This window comes from Apodemus sylvaticus, chromosome 5 (genome assembly GCF_947179515.1).
Source record: "Apodemus sylvaticus chromosome 5, mApoSyl1.1, whole genome shotgun sequence".
Classification (NCBI taxonomy): Eukaryota; Metazoa; Chordata; class Mammalia; order Rodentia; family Muridae; genus Apodemus; species Apodemus sylvaticus.
The window spans coordinates 12,843,456-12,863,814 of record NC_067476.1 but is presented as its reverse complement, the minus strand read 5'-3'; the positions used below and the strand labels follow the sequence as shown (position 1 = coordinate 12,863,814).

At 48.8% G+C, this 20,359-nt stretch overlaps 1 protein-coding gene across 2 annotated transcripts in view; it reads left to right on the top strand.

Moving 5' to 3' along the window:
• Nucleotides 1-20,359, top strand: part of Mvb12b (multivesicular body subunit 12B) — a 155,949-nt gene that overhangs the window by 28,268 nt on the left and 107,322 nt on the right. For both annotated transcript variants that reach the window (XM_052182243.1, XM_052182244.1), the window contains exon 3: nt 17,926-18,033. In XM_052182243.1, coding sequence (XP_052038203.1) covers nt 17,926-18,033 — 108 coding nt within the window. The remainder of the gene's footprint in view (nt 1-17,925; nt 18,034-20,359) is intronic.

Below are 20,359 nucleotides of genomic sequence, written 5' to 3'. Positions count from 1 at the left end.
CTCTCTCTGCTTCTACTACCCTCTCAGTGTCCCTCCCCATGCCCTGCATTAGCTATTCTATACTAAAAAAAACTTCTTCTCACCTCAAAAATGATCATATCAGAGAATTTTAATTCATTCACAAAACTGTCTAATACCTTCTTTATTTGTCTCTTGATCAGTGTTTTATTTTAATGTGTGCTGTTTTGCTTTCCCATTTGGGAACTTTCTAGATGTGTACATTGTTGACCACTTGCTCTCTTCATGTGCCGAGAAAACATAGCAATAGGTATTGGAAGCCTTCTCCTGTAGACCTGATAATATTTTTAACATTTATGAGTTGTGTATGATCTCTGTGGCATATGGTTGTGTTTTAAATCCTTAAGGAATATAAAAACCATCTGCAAATCGCGGGATATACACAGCCTGCAAGCTGTATTTGCCCTGTCCTGCAGGCTGTGTATAAAAACCCAGGCCTTCCAGGTGATCAAGACAGCCAGGCAGTTAGACCCAGGTAAGGGGTAGCGGACTGGGGAAGACACATGTACACTCAGCTGCCGTCCAGGGCGGTTTGTCTCTGGTCACCCATTACAAACACTATCCGCTCCGCAGCCAGTGCTGCTGTGGCTCCTGTCATGAGACCTAAGTCACATATGCCCCTTCTTAGGGTGATCTGAATCACATGTATGCCGTGGCACAGATCAGACGTTAACCAAGTGGCCTAGTTACTTCTCTGTTGCTGTAATAAGCACTTTGACCAAACCACGTAGAGAGAACTGTTGACAGGCCATCATCAGGGAAGCCCAGGTAAGGTCTGCGACAGGAGCAGATGCAGACACTGGGGGATGCCGCTCACTGGCTTGCTTCCTCTGACTTGCTCAGTGACAGTTCTTTCAGCCCAGGACCACCTGTCCAGAGATGGCGCTGCCCATGGCTGGGCAGGAGGAAGGCTGGGTCCTCCTGTATCAATGTTAGTTCAGAAAATGCTCCACAGACGTGCATAACGCCCGTCTGATGGAGGCTCTCTCTTCCTGGATGTGTCACGCTGACCACTAATGCTAATAGTGACCCCAAGCTACTTCCTCGAGATGCAAGGCCCAGTGCCCTTCCTTGGGAACCCTTGGGAGTAGAGACGCCACCTTAGCTTCCCATGGTGGGATTACGAAAGACTTTTACTTGAAAGGACTGATCTGGGTCCTCTTCTCCCTCCCCAGTTATCTCACAGCCTACCCTGTGGTTTGTCCTGGGAAACATTCTAGAACATCTGGAAGCATATTCTGTTGTTATCACAGCTGAGTTTTCCACAGGCATCAGGAAGGCCTGGTGCGTTGACTTCATGTCTTCTAGATGCTGACTGGTTTTCTGTCTGTTTTTTCAGATATCAAGAGACAGATACTGGAATCTCTGACTATAATTAGGGATTAATGGTTTGTTTACTTTTTAGTTCTTGCTTTCTGCATTTTGCAGTTCTGTTAAGTTCATAAATATTAGAATTGGATACCATTCTTCTTGGTTGACCTCTTATCATTTTAAGTGACTTTGCCAATGTTTTTTTGCTCTGAATGCACTTTGGGGTATAATAGGATACAGCAGTAACTTTCTTAGGATTAGTGTTGGCATGAAACATCCTTTTCCATGCTGAATGAATCGATCTGTGTCTTTATACTTAAACTGGAATTTGTATAGTCTATTATCTAATCTATTTCTTTAGATCACTTAGCTTTAAAGCAGTTTTTGATGTGTTTGGGTTTCACTCCCCCTGGTTTGCTGTTATCCATTGTTCCCCAGTCCCCATCTGTCGCTGGTTCCTGTGGGGTTTGAATGAGACATGTCTCCAGTAGGCTCAGACATTTGAACACTTGGTACCCAGTTGGTGGCGATATTTGGGGAGGTTTAGGGCATGAGGCCTTCCTGGAGGAGGCAGACCATGAGAATATATAGCCTCACCCAGTCATCAGCTCTGTGTCTCTGCCTCATGCTTTTGTCTGAAGATACGGGCTCTGTTGTCAAGCTTCCCACTAGGACAGACTTACCCTGCAACTGAAGAGCCAACTCGTTCATAGCTCACTTTTGGTCATGGTGTTTTATCACAGTAACAGAGAAGAAACCAGCTTCCTTCCCCCTCCCCCTTCCACAGCGTCTTTCCTCTTCTCTTTAGTGCTGGGAATAAAGCCCAGAATTTGGCTTGTTACAGGCAAATCTCGTACCACTGAGCTGTATCCCCAGCGCTCCCTGAATTCTTTTACATTATTTTTATCCCGTCTTATTTTCTTTGTTATCTTACTATATGGATTTTTTAAAAAAGATTTCTTTTATTTTATATGTATGAGTGTTTGCCTGCATACATGCATGTATGTCCCTGGTGCTCACGGAGGACAGAATTGGGCATCTGATCCCCATGAGCTGGAGTTAGAGATGATTGTGAGCCACAGTGTGGGTGCTGCAATTGAACCTGGCCCTATGTGAGAGACCTTAACTGCTGAGCCAGCTCTCTGGCCCAGCGCTTGTCCAGCGTTCCTCAGTAGTTACTCTGGCTTCACCTCTTTAGCACACCACAGTCTGTCTTTCACAAGCAGTTCAGTGCTTCCTTCCTTCCTGGCTTTTGTGCTGTGGTTGCTATACAGTTTCCCTCTATGCATGCCATAAACCCCACAAAGCACGTGTATCAGCTTCTGTTTAAATTTGTATTATCTTATAAAAAGACATAGGAGTAGTGACTTCCTCACAGCTGTCCTTATATATCGCCATGTCTTGTATTCACCGCTCCCGGTTTCCATCTGATGTCGATTCCCCTCAACCTGAAGAACACGCTGTGGAGGAAACTTCCTGTGCTCTCTGCTAGCAATGTAATGGCTCTTCATTCGCATGCTTGGATAATTTATTGTTTCCTCTCTGTTATTACTTGTTCTCCTTTGGTATAGAATTCTTACCAGCATTTTCTTTCGCTGTGTTGGAATGTGGCCCGTTATCTTTCAGCTTGCCTTGTTTCTTATGGAAGTCAGCTGTTGCTCTTCTATCAGCCCTCTGTCTTCTGAGCCTGTGTGTTTTTTATCCCCACCCACCCCAACCCCCAACGCACTGGATATATAAGCACTTTGATGAGTTTCCTAACGGTTATTCTGCCTGCCCGTTATTTATCTGGAATCTGCGGGTTTATAGCCGTGGCTAAGTTTGGACTGTTTCTGTCGTGCATACAGTTCTTTCCAGTGCTCTTTTCTAAGGGCTCTGGCAGCTTGTGTATCTGACCACTACATGTTGTCTCACAGCTTAAGTAGCCAGAAGATACAGAAAGACAGAAGGACAAAATTAAAATTTTAATTGTTAATTAAGAATCAAGTCTTTGTAAAAAGCACAGTAACCCAGAAAATCTGATAGTAAAAAGAAACTAAGCAACATATAGATGAAGAAGAGGAAAACTAGAAAAGCATATTTTAAATGGTGTGAGAATATCGTGGGCAGTTTCCACGCGTGACAATGTGCCAAGAATGGGAGGCCTTAGTGTGCTGAGAATCTATCCTGCTTGTTGCTGGATTTTAAAAATGTGTTTAAATGTTTTTTCCATGTGTATAAATGTGCACCACATATATGAAGTACTTCCAGAGGCTAGAAGAGGGTGTCAGAGCCCCCAGAACTGGAGTTACAGATGGTTGTGAGCTGTAATGTAGGAGTTGGGAATTGTATTCAGGTCCTCTGCATGAACAGCCAGTGCTCTTAACCACTGACTCATCTCTTCCTGCCCCTTCCCTCTAGGTTTTGTTTGTTTGTTTGTTTGTTTGTTTGTTTTGTGGCAAGGTCTCTTGTAGCTGATGTAGCCAAGGCTGGCCTTGAGCTTCTGGTCCTTCTGCTTCTCCATATCAATGCAAGATTACAGAAGTGCATTGCCACACTCAGCCTCTATTGCCATTTATGAAGAACTCCAGCACCACCCCTGATTCCAAGAAAGAAACCAGTAATGTTGTTAGAGAGTTATTTCTGCAAAAGAACAAATCCTAGTGGCTTTTAGGAAACATTCCTGTGATGACAATTCTTGGCTGTCTACATCTGGAATTAGGTAAAACCCAAGCAGCTGGGAACACCTGTGAAAGACTTTTTCCCTAATTACATCATTTAAAGTGGGAAGACACATTTTTTTTTTGTTTGTTTGTTTTGTTTTGTTTTGTTTTTGAGACAGGATTTCTCCATGTAGCCCTGGTTGTCCTGGAACTTACTTTCTTAGACCAGGCTGGCCTCAGACTCAGAAATCCACCTGCCTCTGCCTCCCAAGGGAAGATACATTTTTAATCTGGTTCTTTTGAGACGGGAAGATCTGCCTTTAATCTGAGCCACACCTTCTGCTCGAAGCCTGTGTAAAGGCCATGGAAGAAGGGAACTTTTGCTCTTTGCCAGCTACTTTCACTAGCACGTCCATTTCTTCACTGACATTAGAGTCTGCTTTTATGGAATTCTGGTGTACACTGAAGACCAGCTAAGACATCCAGCCTTGGGGACTGAACACTCCTGGATTCTTGGACTTCCCGTTGGTGGACAGCCATGGCTGTACTAGCTGGGCCCAACCTGTAAGCCACTGTAATACATTCCCACATATGTGTTTTTTCATATATATTTATATACACACATAATAGTCATTCTATCAGTTTTGCCCTCCACAGACACCCACCCTGACTAATACAATCCACTTCACCTGCCTCTGCCTCTGTCCTAGTGCTGGGAATAAGGGTGTGGTCCACTACTGCCCCAGAGCGAGGGTTCGATGTGGGTAATGGCATCACTCCTGAGTACCGGGTTCCTGCTGCATAGTCAACTGGTTGTTGATTGTAGTGTGCATATTTTGCTTAGGAGAGAACTGGGTGGTGTTTGTTGTGTTTTCAGTTGATGTTCTTGTATACCCACAAACTTCATCGTCTTTCTCTCTGGTCCCTGTTTCCCACCTCGCTTCCCTCTGAGTTATCATTTAGGACCACATGTCTGCAATGTCTATGAAACTTTAAGACCTGGGAAGGACAGGCCAGGACGCAGGCTTAGAGGGAACAGTCTGCTCTGTTCCTCCTTGGTAAGGACTATTTTCCCAGAGTTCCCCAGCTCTGCTCTCACCTCCTCATCCTTCCCTAACCACTGACTGGCAACTCTCCCCCATCCGCAGCCCCACACCCTGCCCCATCCCATCCAGAACAGGGCCCTGGTTGTATGATTTTAACTTCAAGAGCCAGTTTATTGCTCTCCTTTCTAGAATAACTCCAGCATCCAGCACTGGGAAGATGTTTAGCAAAAGCATGGGATGCCCTGACCTGTAAGACTGCCTTCGCTCTGCCCCCCTGAACTCCATGCAGCTCCCCGCCCCCCAGTGCACTGCCGCTCCTGTCTCTGCGACTCGCACTTGTACCCTGCCCCTTTCCCTGTGCAGTTAGTCCTGTGTCTGTGAAGCAGCCTGTCACTCCAGCCCAGCCCCAGTGCAGCCTGGGTACACACTGGCTCCACCAGACCCGTGAAGAGTGCTTACTGAATTAGCTGGCTCTTTTCCGTTCTGCCTTCCTGTGCCTGGGATATTGGATGCCAGCATCCAGCTAAGTTATGTGTGTGTTAAACATGAATTGAAATGCAATTACAGCTGGCAATGTGGTCTGAGAGGCAAGTAATAGAGTAAATAAGAAGAGTGACTCAGTCAGCCGCCAGTTCATCTCCTTGGCCGGCTCGCTTGCTGTCACGGGGGTGACTCATGAGTTCAGCTTCTCTCAACTCCGTTCCCCTCACCTCTTGCTGCCTTCTCTTGTTGGATCTCTTCAGAACCTCTTTATTCAAACCCAAAGAAGCTCAGGGCCACGCCTGATGGCCCAAGCAGAGAGCTGGGCAGGGAGGAGCACACACAGGGGAGGAGCCTGGGGAGAGGTATGCAAACAGACACACTAGACAAGGGCCCTTTGTCAGGGGTGTGGCCTCCTGTTCATCTTAGGCACATGGTCTTTACAGCCTGTTTGATTGTGTTCAGAACTGTGTCCAATGACTGGGCCTCCCTAGAGTAGCTTGGTTTGACTTGATTGATGACAGAGCTGCCTCCTTGTCCTGTAGAAGGCACCTCGATGTCTGAGGGTTTTCAGGATCAGTGAGCGGCACATGTGGCTTATGAATGTAGACTCTACATACCAACCTGAAGGTCCTTCTCAGCAGTCACCCTCCTGGGCTCAAAGGGGCCTTCTAGAAAGCTCTGGAAGGGACTGGCTGCATGCATAATTAACAGTGATGTATACATTCAGGGCCACCTTGTGCTGGCCCAGGTGGGGTTCTGGGACTCAAATAGTGAGTTGGGATAGTTCCTGCCTGGGTGGAACTTGCATTCCCAGGCAGAAAGATACATAAATGGAGAACTGGCAAAGCCTGGCCCCTCCCCCTCTTCTGTCCCAGGTCATTTCCCTCAGGTGTGTCTTCTGCCTGGAGTCTCATTGGAAAGCCCCTCTGCCAGTCTCTTTTAAAAACCTTTTTTATATTTATTTATTGTAGATCATGTGTTTGTCTGCATGGATTTATGTGTACTACGTGTGTTCCTGGTGCACTTGTGGGTTAAAAGAGAGCATTAGAGAGCTGGAGAAATGGCTCAACAGTTAAGAGCACTGACTGCTCTTCCAGAGGTCCTGAGTTCAATTCCCAGCAACCACATGGCAGCTCACAACCATCTGTAATAAGATCTGAGTCTGAGGATAGTGACAGTGTACTCATATACGTAAAATAAATAAATCTTTTTTTTTTTTTTTTAAAGCACTGGGATAGAGAAGAACTAGATTGAAGATGGTCATTAGCTGATTATGTGGGTATCGGGAATTAAACAGGAGTAGCACATGCTCTTAACTGAAAAAAAATGTATGTATACATGTGTATGTATACATGCATGTATGTATGTTATGAGTATTTTGTCTACATGTATGTTTGTGTACCTCCTGTGAGCCTGGTACCCACAGAGGCCAGAAGAGGGCATTGGAGTCCCTAGGGCAGTAGGTATAGATGGTTATAAAATACCATGTGAGTGCCCGGAAAAAAACCCAAGTCTCTGGAAGCACAGCTAGTGCTCCTAACTGTTGAGTGCTCTCCAGCTCCCATTCTCTTCCTCCTTTGCCCTCGCCTGGACATAAAACCTTTCTGCTGTCCCCTGGGCAAGCAGGCATGACCAGTGCCTTCCCTGTCCTGCTGTCCTTCCCTGGGTTGTCCCTCTCCATCATCTCTAGCTCCTCACAGCTAGTCTCTCTCATAGGTCTCTAGGTCTTGCTCTCACCGTGAGTGGGTGGGTGGGGGTGCGCTACTCTTTGCTCCGGCTCCTGCTGCACCTGTCTCCTTCCTCAGTGGCCACAGAGACCCAAAGCTGTGTCAGCCAGCCAGCCTGCCCTTTCCCTAGTGACTGGCTTATGTTCCCTCCTGCCTGAGAGACTAGCCCACCAAGGATGGTGAATGCTAGGTGCTGTGGCCTAGCCGCAGCTCTCTTTTAGTTCCAGCCTCCAAAGCAGGGTAGCCCACTAGTGTTCCTCACAGAGCCTGAGATCCCTGTGGGGCTCCTCACCAGCACCGTACCCCACCCAAAGCTGGCCCTGGCTCTCACACCACTTCTGTATCTTACACAAGACAACTTTCAGCCAACTAATTATGTTCTCTGTGTTCCCTATGCACAGTTAGTTAGTATATGAATCTTTTCTGGGTCCATTGTCTGAGTTTTGTTTGGTTTTGTTTGTTTTTTTGAGATAGGTTCTCTCTACTCCTGACCTCCTGACTGTTCTGGGGCTAACAATGTGGACCAGGCTGGTCTCAAACTCGGAGCTGGTCTCAAATCTCCTTCTGCTGGGAGTAAAGGTGTGTGCCACGATGTCTGAGGGTTTGTTTTTTAATAAAAATTATGTTACAGACTTATATGAGAAAGCATCAGAAATAACATAACAAATGCCTAAAGGACCATTGGCAGCCTCCTCGAGTCTAAAAGGCCCACTAGGCTCAAGCAGCTTTTTAATAAAGAAAATCAAGTCTGGGGAGGGGCACTGTGCCCCTTTCTGCCAAGAATTCACACGGCTTGAAGTTGGTGTTGGATACCCTCGTGTTTCTCGAGGTTCCAGCTTGCCCGGGTTCTAGATAGCATGGATAACATGGGGCGCAGTCTCCAGTTCACGTCCCTTCCCCACTCGGTCCTGAGGGCTGCTGTTGCTCCTGTGTGTGGCCTTAGTGCACGGCCTTGTAAGACTGTGCCTAAGACTCTAGTTTGTGACTGTCCTTGAACTTAAGTCTGTTACTCTGTGGGATGTGGGTCCTTCCCAGTAGTTTCCTACTTCTAGGAAGACCATTGACATCATAGCCTCAGGGTTTGATTCCAGAGTTTCTTCTAGAAACGATTTTGGGGTAGTCATGCTGGATCCTTTGCACCCCCTGGGTGCAGAGAGGAGTTCTCTGAAGTAGTGTGATAGGTCGAGCTCCACTCTGACATCAAGGTCTTCTCAGCTGACTTCCAATACACATAAATTTTGCCAGACATTTCCTCTGAATAGAAGTCACTGTCATTTTGAATTTACGTTTTCTTCAGAGGTGAGCTGTTTTCTTCTATGGCTTCTCCAGCTTTCTTTCTTTTTAAGATTTATTTATTTTATGTGCACTGATGTTTTGCCCGAGTTCATGTCTATTCAAGGATGTCAGCTCCCCTGGAACTGGAGATACAGACAGAGTGTTGTGAGCTGCCATGTGGGTGCTGGGAATTAAACTTGGGTCCTCTGGAAAAACAGATAGTGCCCTTGACTCCTGAGCCATCTCTCCAGCTCTGGCCTTGTTTCTTAATCTTACTGAGTTGAGGAGTTCTCTGTATCCTTATTTTGGTTGTTAACCCACATGGGTTATGCACTACTGGATACAGATGTCTTGGTTAGGTTTCTATTGCTATGATGAAACACCATGACCAAAAGCAAGCTAGGGAGGAAAGGGATCACTTACTTGGCTTACACTTCCATACTGGAGTCTGCCACTGAAGGAGGTCAGGACAGGAACTCAAACAGGGTGAGAGCCTGGTGCAGGAGCTGATGCAGAGGCCCTGGAAGGGCGCTGCTTACTGGCTTGTTTCCCATTGTCTGCTCAGCCTGCTTTCTTATAGCACCCAGGACCACCAGCCAGAGATGTCACCACCCACAGTGGACTGCCCCCCTTCACTAATTAGTGTAGAGTATCACTAATGCTCTACAGGCTTGTCCTTATCTTACGGGGGCGTTTTCTCAGTTGAAAGTCCCTCCTTTCCAGTAACTCTAGCTTGTGTCAAATTGATATCAAACTAGCCAGCACATGTGTCCTTTGTAGTTTGAGGTTTTTGATTTTACAGCTGGATAGATAGTGTAAGGACTTGAATTTGATCTCCAGAATACCTTATTAAAATTTTTTTAAGGGGCTGGAGAGATGGCTCAACGGTTAAGAGCACTGACTGCTCTTCCAGGGGTCCTGAGCACCCACATGGTGGCTCACAACCATCTGTAATGGGATCTGATTCCCTCTTCCGGTGTCTGTGAAGACAAATCACTCATATATATTGAAATAAATAAATAAATATTTTTAAAATAATAATAAAATCTTTTTGAAGCTGGCTGCAGTCGTTGTGCCCATTTAAGCCTGGTGATAGGGGAGCAGAGGCAGGCACAGCCCTGAGGCTCACTGGTCATTCAGCTGGCCCACGTGGAGAGTTCCAGGGCAATGAGAAACCCTGTTTCAAAAATAAAACTGGGGGAGCACCTGAGGGATGATGCCTGAGGTGGTCATCTGTCCTGTCACGCGCTCACATGTGGGAACACCAATTTATTTTAGGGGAATAAAATAAGTCAGAGCCCTTGTACACATGTCTACTTCTTTAATAATTCCTTCTATTAAAGCAAAGATCTATTTGAAAACTGCTGAAAGTTTTCAAGTTTTGCTTGGTGTAGATTTTTGTCCTGTGGTGGCCACACTAGCCTCTTTCTGCTACTGACTGGGTAGTCCTTGCCACCACCCTTAGTGTTCCAGCTGCCCCAGAACTGAAGGGAATGGCTCTCCTGTGCATGCTCAGCAGCTGTGAGGCCCTCTCAGGACCACCAGACCATTTCCCACAGCTCTGTGGAGGCCTGGGGCCCGGCCCTGCCCGCCCTGGCCACCTGTGTGTGGTAAAAGCTAGGCGGCGGCTCTGGGCCAGGCCTTTCTCTCCGGCAGCCTCTCCTCTCCTGAGGCCTAGCTGCCGACTCTGTGTAATTGCTTCTCTTTGCCAGGCAGGGCTTCCTGGGGGCCTTGAGCACTGCTGCACCTTCAGGGTTTCTGCTGGGGTTGTGGCTCTGCTTCTTTCTATCCTGCCCCGCCCAAGGGGCTACTGAAGCTGGCGCTTAAGCTCTGGGTGAGGAGGGCTGCCTTGTGTGTGCTCTGCCACGCCAAGCACCAATCTCGCCATTGTCCACGCTCTGTCTTTTAAACCCCGCCATTTGGCAGTTATCTGAGTCCATATTACTAAGCCTCTGGGCTGGATGCCTGGGAGGCGTCCACTGCGTGAAACAGGACCCTTGACTGGAGGGCCAGAGCTGAGGAGCGTGTGCCCTGTGCCAGGCCCCCTGCTAAGTGCTTTATTGAGACAGTTCATATGCTGTGGTTTATCCTTCCGGGATTTACTGTTCAATCCATCTTAGAATATACACAGAGCTACCCAACAGTTATACCAATATCTAATTGTAGATCTTTGTTCCTAGCTCCCCTCGGTTCCCTCCCTGTCCTCCCTCTGACAAGGGCCACCTTCTTCCTTTCTATCCCTAAGGATTTCCCCTCTGGAACATTGTAGGAGAGCAGAGCCGCAGTGTGTGATTTGTGACTGTCTTGTTTTACTTAGCATAGTGCTTCTATGGCATGTTCTCTTGGGACTTCCTATAATATGGTTCTACTGGGACTTCATTCCCTTTTCGTGGTCCAGTAATATTCCACTGTGGATAACTTCGCGATGTCCATTTGTCAGTGGACATTTATGTTGTTTCTGCCCTTCAGTGACTTCCCTCATAAGCATGTTGTGTGTGAATGTGCTCAGTTCTCTGGAGTATATACTCAGAGAAGGAACTGCTAAGTCCTGTGGTGATACCATGAGGAACTAACTACCCTACCATTTTCACAGTGACCGTGCCAGGTTACAGTGCCAGCAGGATTCTTCTTTGTCCATGCAATGGTTGCTATTCTGTCTGTCTGCTACAGTTTTGTAACAGATCTGATGGAGATAAGTGATTTTCTGTGTTTTATTCCGTCGTTTTAATCCTATGGGGCCTACTCATTAGCATTTCCATGTTTTAATGAGGTGGAATGAGTCAGTATGACTTTGGGGGAATGTTTGCAGCAGAGTCAGGACTTGAACTCAGCCCCAGCTCACTCCAGAAATCCTGGTTCTGCCTGCGGAGTTCACAGAGGCTGTGAGATGGGGGTTCCTTCAGCCACAGCCCAGACAACAAGTTCATTCTATCATGGAGCTGTGTTGGGGGCTGGCAGGAGACAAGGTAGAGAAGTGTCTGAGAAAAGAACAAAGGGGAGCAGGCAGCCAGGGCCTGAGGGTGGGAGGCCTGATGTGTCCTGTGCCCGTGGGAGAGAAGCCTGCCCTGAGACTGGCAGAAACTCCAGTCTCCAGGGCAGAGCCAGGCGTTCACTTCTGAGAGATGTTAGAAGACATTTCAGCACAAGGTCTGTGGCTGACCTAAGTTCTCCATGCAGAAACCAAATTATGAATGGACACAAAAGCAGGGAGCCAGGGCAAGGCCAGGGCAAGGCCAGCCCTTGATTTCACCTAGGCCGCGCTCGTGCTCCCTGCCTTCTGGTGGGCTCCACTTTGTCTGAGGGAGGATGTGAGGCTTCTGCAGGCTGACCTGCGCCACGCTGCCATGTCTGGAGCCTTTGAACTGCACAGTGTCAGCCAGAAGTCGCCCCTGGAATGTCTGCAGAATTTCCTGCCCCTCTCCACCTCCCGCTGCCGTCTGCCAAACTCACCTTTGAGTTGTAGGTGGGCCTTCCTGAAACCGAAGGTGTGAACTGGGGCCCCTGCAGACTGCTCCTCCTCAGGCCGGCCCTCTGCATCCTACTTTAGCTGGGCACCAGTTCATTCATGGGATTTTCTCAAGTTTTAGTCCTGCAGATTTTCAATTTCTCACCTCATCAAGCAAAGCTTACAATTGTTGTTTTTCCATAAAAGCTGTAAGTGTTCATTGACCAAAAAAATGTGACATACACTAGCAAAGCAAAGGAACGGTTTAAAATTCTCTGTCTGTCGTTATATATTTATTTGCATGAATTTGTGGTGTGTGTGTGTATGTGTGTGTGTGTGTGTAAATGTGTGCTCTGCTGCCCTCCTGGCTCACTCTGCCCCTTACGGGTTGCAGCAGGATTTCTCACTGAATCTGGGACATGCAATTTTAGCCTGTGCCTAGACAGCTTGCTGTGGGCTTCCCCCACCTCACCTCCCATGCACTGAGCTGGAGCAACAGGCTGGGTTCCACATGTATGTGGTTTTTACATGGGTTCTGATGATCCAAACTCCAGTCCTCATGCTTGCCCTGCTGAGGCTTCTGACTGAGCTGATCCAGGTCGCTACCACCCAGCCGTGTGTACGTCTCTCTGTATATCCCTACTCTGAGCTGTTAGAGCCAAACAATGCTTTGTGGGTTAGTTTCTCTGTCCTTCTCTGTCCACAGCTGTCAAAACACAAAACTGGATCCCATGAGCCATATTCCTAGTTGTCCTGTAAGAAACGTCTTACTTTTGTTTGTCTTTGTGAACAGAGAGCCCTGGTGAAGACCAGGCTGGTCCCCTCACCTGGCTCCTCCATCTGCAGGAGGGACTCCCTCTCCTTCTCCCTCCTTCTCTCTCCCCCTTTAGTATGTGTGTGTGTGTGTGTGTGTGTGTGTGTGTGTGTGTGTGCGTGCGTAGGTCAGAGGACAACTCTGGGAGTCAGCTCTCTCCATATACTAAGTGGATCTCAAGGATTAAACATGGGTGTCAGTGCCCCTACCCACAGAGGCAGCTCACTGGGTGCTGGCCTCCCTCTTGTCACACAGCAGTAATGGGTGTGTCTGTTCTTAGGGTCTCTTTGCATTGATTGATCTGCTTTAAATGTTAGTATCAGTTGGGCAGAGCCCCTTTGAGATCAATAACTAGCCAAGGCTAGGGGTTGCTTACCCTTTGCATGGCTCTGCACCATTGCTGGTTGATGTGTGAGGCCTGCCTGTGGACTAGAGTGTTCGCCTTTTTCTATTACCTTATGAAAGCTCTCCACACATATTCTCTCATGTGCTTTCTGATAAGTAATTTTTCCTCTAACATATTCTGGGCAGCTCCATAGGCACGTGCTGTCCTGTGAACATGCTGTATTTGTGTAGCCAACACTCTGTGTCTTGGTTTCCTTGTCTAGAACTCAGACAGTAATTTTATCTCCTCATAGCTTTGTTATGTGCACTGCGGTGGTCCATGAATTACTTATACTGATGAGTTAAGGAAAAGAAATGATGTGAGGTGAGAAGAAACTGAGGGAAAAGAGCATCCGGCCTCAGATGGTCAATGTGCTTTCTCTCCCGAGGGTGTGGTTGAGACTCTTCCTGGTTTCAGTGAGCTTGATCTTTCCATTGTCAACCTGGCCTGGTAACCTATGGCGTTCACCCCTCTCGGCTTCTGAAGAGCCTGAGGACACCCTGCGTTACACCTGGATGTAGAGATCTTTTAAACCATTCAGCACCCCTCTTTGATTCAGGTCTTATAAAATAAGGCAATCGTTTGGCATGAAAATGTGTGTTGCCATGTCATGTTTGCTACAATGCTGCGGAAATAATTTGCTATTGCATCCACAGGCTGGGTGTTTAGAAACAATGGAAGTTATGGCTCTGGGGTCTTGAGGCTGGGAAACCCAAGATGGAGGAGCCATGTCCCATGAAGGCTTTCTTGTGGATAATGATCATAGATGATGAATGTGCAGAGGAAATGTATGAGGTGAACACCTGCCACAACAACCTCCCCAGAGTAACATGGGTCCCTCTCCAAGGGCAGTGGCCGTTTGGCCTAAGCACCATCTATTAGGCCCACCTCTTCAGCCTCACAGCACAATGGTGGCCACGCCCCAGTCTGGGCTTTGGAGGGGACACTGAACCATAGTACAGTTTCACACCTCTACCATCAAAGCAAAATCCTCAGCACTGCCATGCCTCCAAATGTGCCTCAAGTGTTGCTGTATCTGCAGCCTTCAACACCTCGTTGTGTTCCCAGCTTCCCCTCTGCACAGTGACAACAGCTCTCCCTGCCTGCTTCGGTGCTTCTGTATTCCAGCGAAGCCTGCCTGGGGCCTGTCAAATGTCCTGAAGGCATTTTCCCAAAGTGGCCCTAGGGGTCTGGGTTTGGCCCTGTAGCTGAGCACTGAATGACTAGAGTAAGTGTGCTGCTGTTTGCAGGCTCAGTTATCTAAACCGGGGTGGGGGTGGGGCTCCATGTCATTGGACTGTCAGGACCCTTCAGTGAAAAGCTATAGGTGGCTTGCTTAGACCAGAGCCTGACAAACAGCAGGCTGCTGCCCCATGTCTCCCCTAGCCAGGGGGAGAGCATCCCACTTGGCTTTGGTCCTTCATATCTAGGCATATCTGCTGGCTGCAGCAGCTGGGACACTGTTCAAAGGGCTGCTTGAAGCTCTCTGATAATCGCTTATTTTCTGTGACTGCCAAAAGGCATCCCATGTACTCAGCCAAGGAAAGAAATGGGAAGCTGGGTCTATGAGGGCCGCATAACCCTGTTGTCCCTGTTACCCCCTCTTGGGGCTCCAATGCTGGGCACTCAGAGGTGGATGCTGGCAGTGAGGAAGGCTGGAATCAGGAGCATGTGCCACCAGACATAATCACCAGTTGTGAAATGTGCTGATACCATCTAGCAAGGCATGAGCTGGTGCCACTAGAAGGGCCCGTGACTCTCATACCACAGCTCTCTGCTTCTTCAGACTAGAATGTCCCTTTATTTTAACAAACCAACATTTGCATGCATAGTCTGGTGGTGGTACATGCCTATAAATCCCAACACTCAGGAGGCAGAAATAGGCAGATCTCTGTGAATTTGAGGCCACCGTGGCCTGCATAGTGAGTTTCAAGCCAGCCAGGGTTACAGAGAGACCCTATCTTAAAGAGTAAAAGCTTCTGGCTTACACTAGCACTCAGGAAACTGAGGCAGGAGGATCATCAGGAGTTTAAAGTCAGCTGGGCGGTGGTGGCGCATGGCTTTGATCCCAGCACTTGTGAGGCAGAGGCAGGCAGATTTCTGAGTTTGAGGCCATCCTGGTCTACAGAGTGAGTTCCAGGACAGAGAAACCCTGTCTTGAAGAAAACCAAATCCGAGAGAGAGAGAGAGAGAGAGAGAGAGAGAGAGAGAGAGAGAGAGAGAGAGAGAGAGAGAGAGAGAGAGAAAGAGAGAAAGAGAGAGAGAAAGAGAGAGAGAAAGAGAGAGAGAGATTGAGAGATTGAGATTAAAATCAGGATGGAAGGAGAAGCTCTGAGAGGGGAGACCAGGATTGGTAGGGCAGCATTTGAAATGTAAATAAGTAAGTAAGTAAGAGTTTAAAGTTAGCCTTGGCTACAAAGTGAGGGCCCTGTCTTAAACAAAACCTAAAATTACAAAGCAAAGCAAATCATGAAAGCCTGGCCAAGGCTTATGAGGAAAGATGTCACTACCCAGTGGTGGTCGCTCTGCCAGGCTGAGCTTGCTTGGTTTGGTTTGGTTTGGTTTTCTCTCTGCTACTGGATCTTAGTGGTTTGATGGCATGGTTTCTTAATTGAGTTGCCTGTTTGTTTCATGTTCTCGTGCCGCCTGTAAGGCAGTGCCACAGATCTCTGCCGAGTCTCTACTCTGCAGTCACATCTTCTGACGGCATACGTTGGGTACAACTGAAGGAATTGGTGTCCTCTGGGTACCTGCTGACCCCAAGTCTAGGTTCTCAGGACAAGTCAGCCTCCTTCAGAGCCAGAGGCACTCAGCAGCAGCCTTGCTGGGGTCAGTGCCCGGGACAGCATGCGCCTTGGAGAGTGGAAGGTGGATGAGCCTCCTGCCTGGCTTGCTGGTTCAGTCCTGGGAGCACCGCGGGAAGCTGCAGGAGGCGTGGCTTCTTATGGCTCTGGCTGGATGGTTGCCCGCTCACTCATTCCTTTAGTGAGCATCCACTGAGCCTTTTTGTGTCAGGCACGGTACGTGGCACAGAGTGGCACCTTCTGGTCCTGGTGGATGGTAGGAGAAGATTCATGTTTGAAAGGACAGATTGAGTCCCAGAGATGATGCAGGAATCTTGGGACTAGAAAACACAAGTAACCACTGTGGGACAAGTTAGGACCTGTGAGTGATGGTGTGACACTGTGTTAAGTGCCTGGCTCCGCCTCAGCCTGAGCAGCCTCACATTTGGTCTAGAAGCAGAGTCAGCTTTGCAGGTGCTCAGCGGCGAGAGCCTTGCACCTATAGCATCTCCCGTGACCCCTGGGGAAGGCAGCGGGACCACTTTACATAGGCCGTGACTTCACTGAAGCTGCTGGGTTTTAAGTTCAGATCTGCCTCTGAGTTCTAAGCCGCCTGCTCCCTGCACCCTGGTAGGGATCCCCGTCCTCTTCCCTGTGCCCACAGACTATTAGCCCATCTGACGTGGGCGAGACATTCAGGTTAACCTGTAGCTTTGTGTGAGTGGGTCAGAAGTGGCTGCCCAGAGCAGCGGTGACTGCGACTGCGGCAAGGCCGCTGCCGCTGCTGTCGCTTCTCTGGAGCCTCTCTCACGTGGCTTTCAGGTTCCTCTCGCCATAATGACCTTTTCTTTACCCACAGGTTTGCTGACTGACAGTCATTCCGTCTGAGACATAAGTGTCTTTCTCTTGCTGCCTGGCCATCGGCTTCTCTGAGGCAGCTTCCAGGGTAGCAGCTGTGGTGGGCCTGGGGATGTAGTGAGAACTCCTGCGTGTGTGTTAGAAGCTGTTGACCATTTACAGTGCCTTCATGGGAATAGCGCTCCGTTCAGCTGTCCTCCATTGATGGCCTGGAGCTCGTCAGCCCGAGGCCACTTCCCCATGCGCATTTGAGAAGCACAGCCGTGGCTCCATGAGAAGACGGGCTGCCCGAAGCCCGTCCCATGTCTGCTCACGTGTGAAGCTGCTCCCGGGGTCCTGCCTCTCTGTTGTGATTTGGGCCCATGGGTGAGGTAGGGAGTTGTAGGGTCCTCTCTCCAGTCCCCTTGTCATCTCCGTGAACTCGGCACTCAACACTGGATGTCATGCTAACACCACCTGCCCAGTGAAGCAAATAAAGGCTCGTTTTACTCAGGATTGTGTCCTGAAGGAGAATTGAGAAGAGGCTTCCTAGCGAGACCAGAAATGGAATCAACTGAGTCTAGTTTATTTCCCTATCATGATATAGTTTCTGACCTTGAATTCCACTGTGGGAGCTTGCATCAAGAAGATGTAGTGTGGAGCCAGCCTCCTGACCTACCACCCCAGCCCCCAACAGCACCTCCGACTGAAGCTCCCTCGGGCTCACTCCTCCGGGCAGGAGGTCACATCATCCACGCCGCAGGGAGTGCCCCTTGCAGGTGCATTTCCACCCCATGGGTTTTCTTCTGTGCCCTATGTCCGCTCCCATGTAAATAGCAACCAACAGCCTAATGTGCTGCCTGTCCAGTCCCTCCCCATCCGTTAAAACAAAAGCTATTCTTTGCTCGTTAGAACCATTTCTGTCAGGGTGTCTTTAATCAACGGCTTCCCCGGGGACAGTATTTTTAGAAGTTGTATTTTTCACAGTCTCCCCCTTTCCCTTTTGGAACTGTTCTTCCCGGTGCTGAGTGTGGTACACTAATGAGATGCCAGGAGAGTTGGGGCCGGTGCTAATTGGAACAGGTAGAGGAGCTGTGGGCTCCTGCTCAGGTTCCGTCTCCTCTTACCTGTGACCCTCTTCTCTGTCTCTCTGCTGCAGGTTGCGCAGACAGCTGACGGTGTGGATGCTGATCTCTGGAAGGACGGCTTATTCAAGTCCAAGGTTACCAGATACCTGTGTTTCACAAGATCATTTTCTAAAGAAAATGTGAGTCTGACCGTGGTTCCCGTTTGCTGAGTGGGCAGGACTAATTTACATTTCTGGTTGGGGCTTCCTCTTTTTCATGTGTGGTTTATGTTCATTGTTGTATTAATTTATCGGTGGTTTCAGAGAACAGGGTAGAATCAGCAGCCAGCACTGTGTCATTTATTAACAACATTATTAACCATATCCCCAGTGCACAGTGAATCCTAGTAAGATGTGTTCTCCATAGGACACCGGGAAGTTTCCCTCGCTCTGCTTTCAGTGACAACTCCTGGGGCCCTGAGGACCGGAGGATCTGCCAGGGCCACTGGGATGGATAGCATCCGGCAAGGGGCAGACCAGCACAGTGGAGAGTCTGTGGAACCCACTGCCCCATGACAGTCCCCAGACATGACGTGGCCTTGTTTCTAAAGAGTGTCTGCATGACAGGGGGCATCTCGTCATTACGGAGAGGTGGCTCCCCAGGTGCAGTCCTTTTATGCTAGTTTTTAGTACTTGAGCACATGAACTAGGGAACCTTAAGGCTGACTCCAACAGTGTCCCCAGCAAGGCCAACCTGTGACGGCACCTCACTTCTTCCCAAGATGACCACTTTTGCTCCCCACCATGACCCTCTGGAGGAGGTGTTAAGTTATCTCTTCTGATTCAGATACTTATTTTTGGAAGCATTTTTACCAATTTCTAAGTATTATTATAATGGTAGTATAGGTGGTAAAAACACAATAATCTAAAACATGCCAAATAGAGAAACAAAAGAAGCCTTCTTCAGCCTCCCCGTCCCTCACAGCCTCCCCGGCCCTCACAGCCTCCCCGGCCCTCACAGCCTCCTTCTCTTTCACAGCCTGTCCCTTTATCATAACTCTCAGCCTGGGATCCCACTGCCAGGCCCAGGTTGTTCGCTTCAGCAGTTCTGAATGTGGACTGTAATATAATATAATAACACAGCACTTGTTGCTCACTGGTAGTCTTTTGTCCTGAATATTGTTCCTGGTGTGTTTAGGATGAGGGGCGAAGTCATCCCATTAAGTTCCCTCTAATTATAAGAGCAATACCTTTGCTGCTTGTAACATACAGAGTTTATGACTGCATAGGGGAATCTTTTTACCAGCAGCCTTTGAATGCATTTTCAGTAACAGGATGGTGGCAGCTGAGGCAGAGTGGGCACCTGCACAGGGCTTGGGGTGCATCTGCACAGATCCTTTGGGTTAAATGTAGCCTGAGGGGACTCCCCGTTACAGATGCTGAGCTCAGGTTTTCCTTCCCACCAGCACCCTCAGGCCCTCTGTCTCTGGGGTCCACCCAAATGCCATTTTGCTTCTCCCTCCTGTTGTCTCTGCTCTGTCTGCTGACCCCTGCTTCCCGTGGAGTACCAATGGGTTCCCCACTGCTGGACTCTCAGGAGGAAGTCCTGAAGACTTGGTCAAACACCTTGTCTAAGTTACTTTTTTGTTGCTGTGATAAAACACCAAGACCAGGGCAACTTATCAATGGAGGGAGATATTTTGGCTTATGGTCCGAAAGGGATAAAAATCTATCGTGGCAGGGAGGCATGGCAGTCTGGTAGGCATGGTGGCATGGAGGGAGGCATGGCAGCCTGTGGCAGGCATGGTGGCATAGAGGGAGGCATAGCAGCCTGTGGCAGTCATGGTGCTAAGAGCAGGACTCTGAGAGCTTCCATCCAGGAAGCAGAGCGCAAGCTAGAAGTGCTATTCACATTGACTGTCAAAGTCCGCCCAGAGATGAGCCTCCTCCAGCAAGGCCACACCTCCTTGACCTCCCCTAACAGCCCCACAAGCTGGAGACCAAGTGTTTCCATCTCAGAAGGACCACAGCCCTGGGAAGTGTTGCTGGCCTCAGAGGATGGCCATGGTCCCTGGGTCATGTACACTGGGCCCTGCTGCATTTACTCCTGGGTCTGTGAGTTCTCGCTCTTCTCTGCAGGAGTTCACGAAGCCCACAAAGTTCACGAAGGCCCAGAAGCTGGGGCAGCAAGTCCGTTGTGGTTCAGGGAAGGCACTGGACCTGTTAGCTTGGGGTGGATTATAGAAAACTCAGTCCTCAGCTTGAGGGTGATGGTAGAGCAGTTGCTTAATTAGTGTGCATGGGAACTGCCAGGAAACACATTGCTCCCCATCAGTAGCCAGGCTCTGGGGGTGATAAGGCTTCCAGAAGGGCAGCAGGAGAAGCCCCTGCCCTCAGCTGAGGCCTAGGTGCGTGACTGTGTCTAGCGTTTGGGAGACATGTTAGTAATTCCATCCTCAGCACCAAAAGAGGAATGGGTGTGTCCTTTACGGCATCCAAATGACAGATCAGGGGATGGAATTGCTTT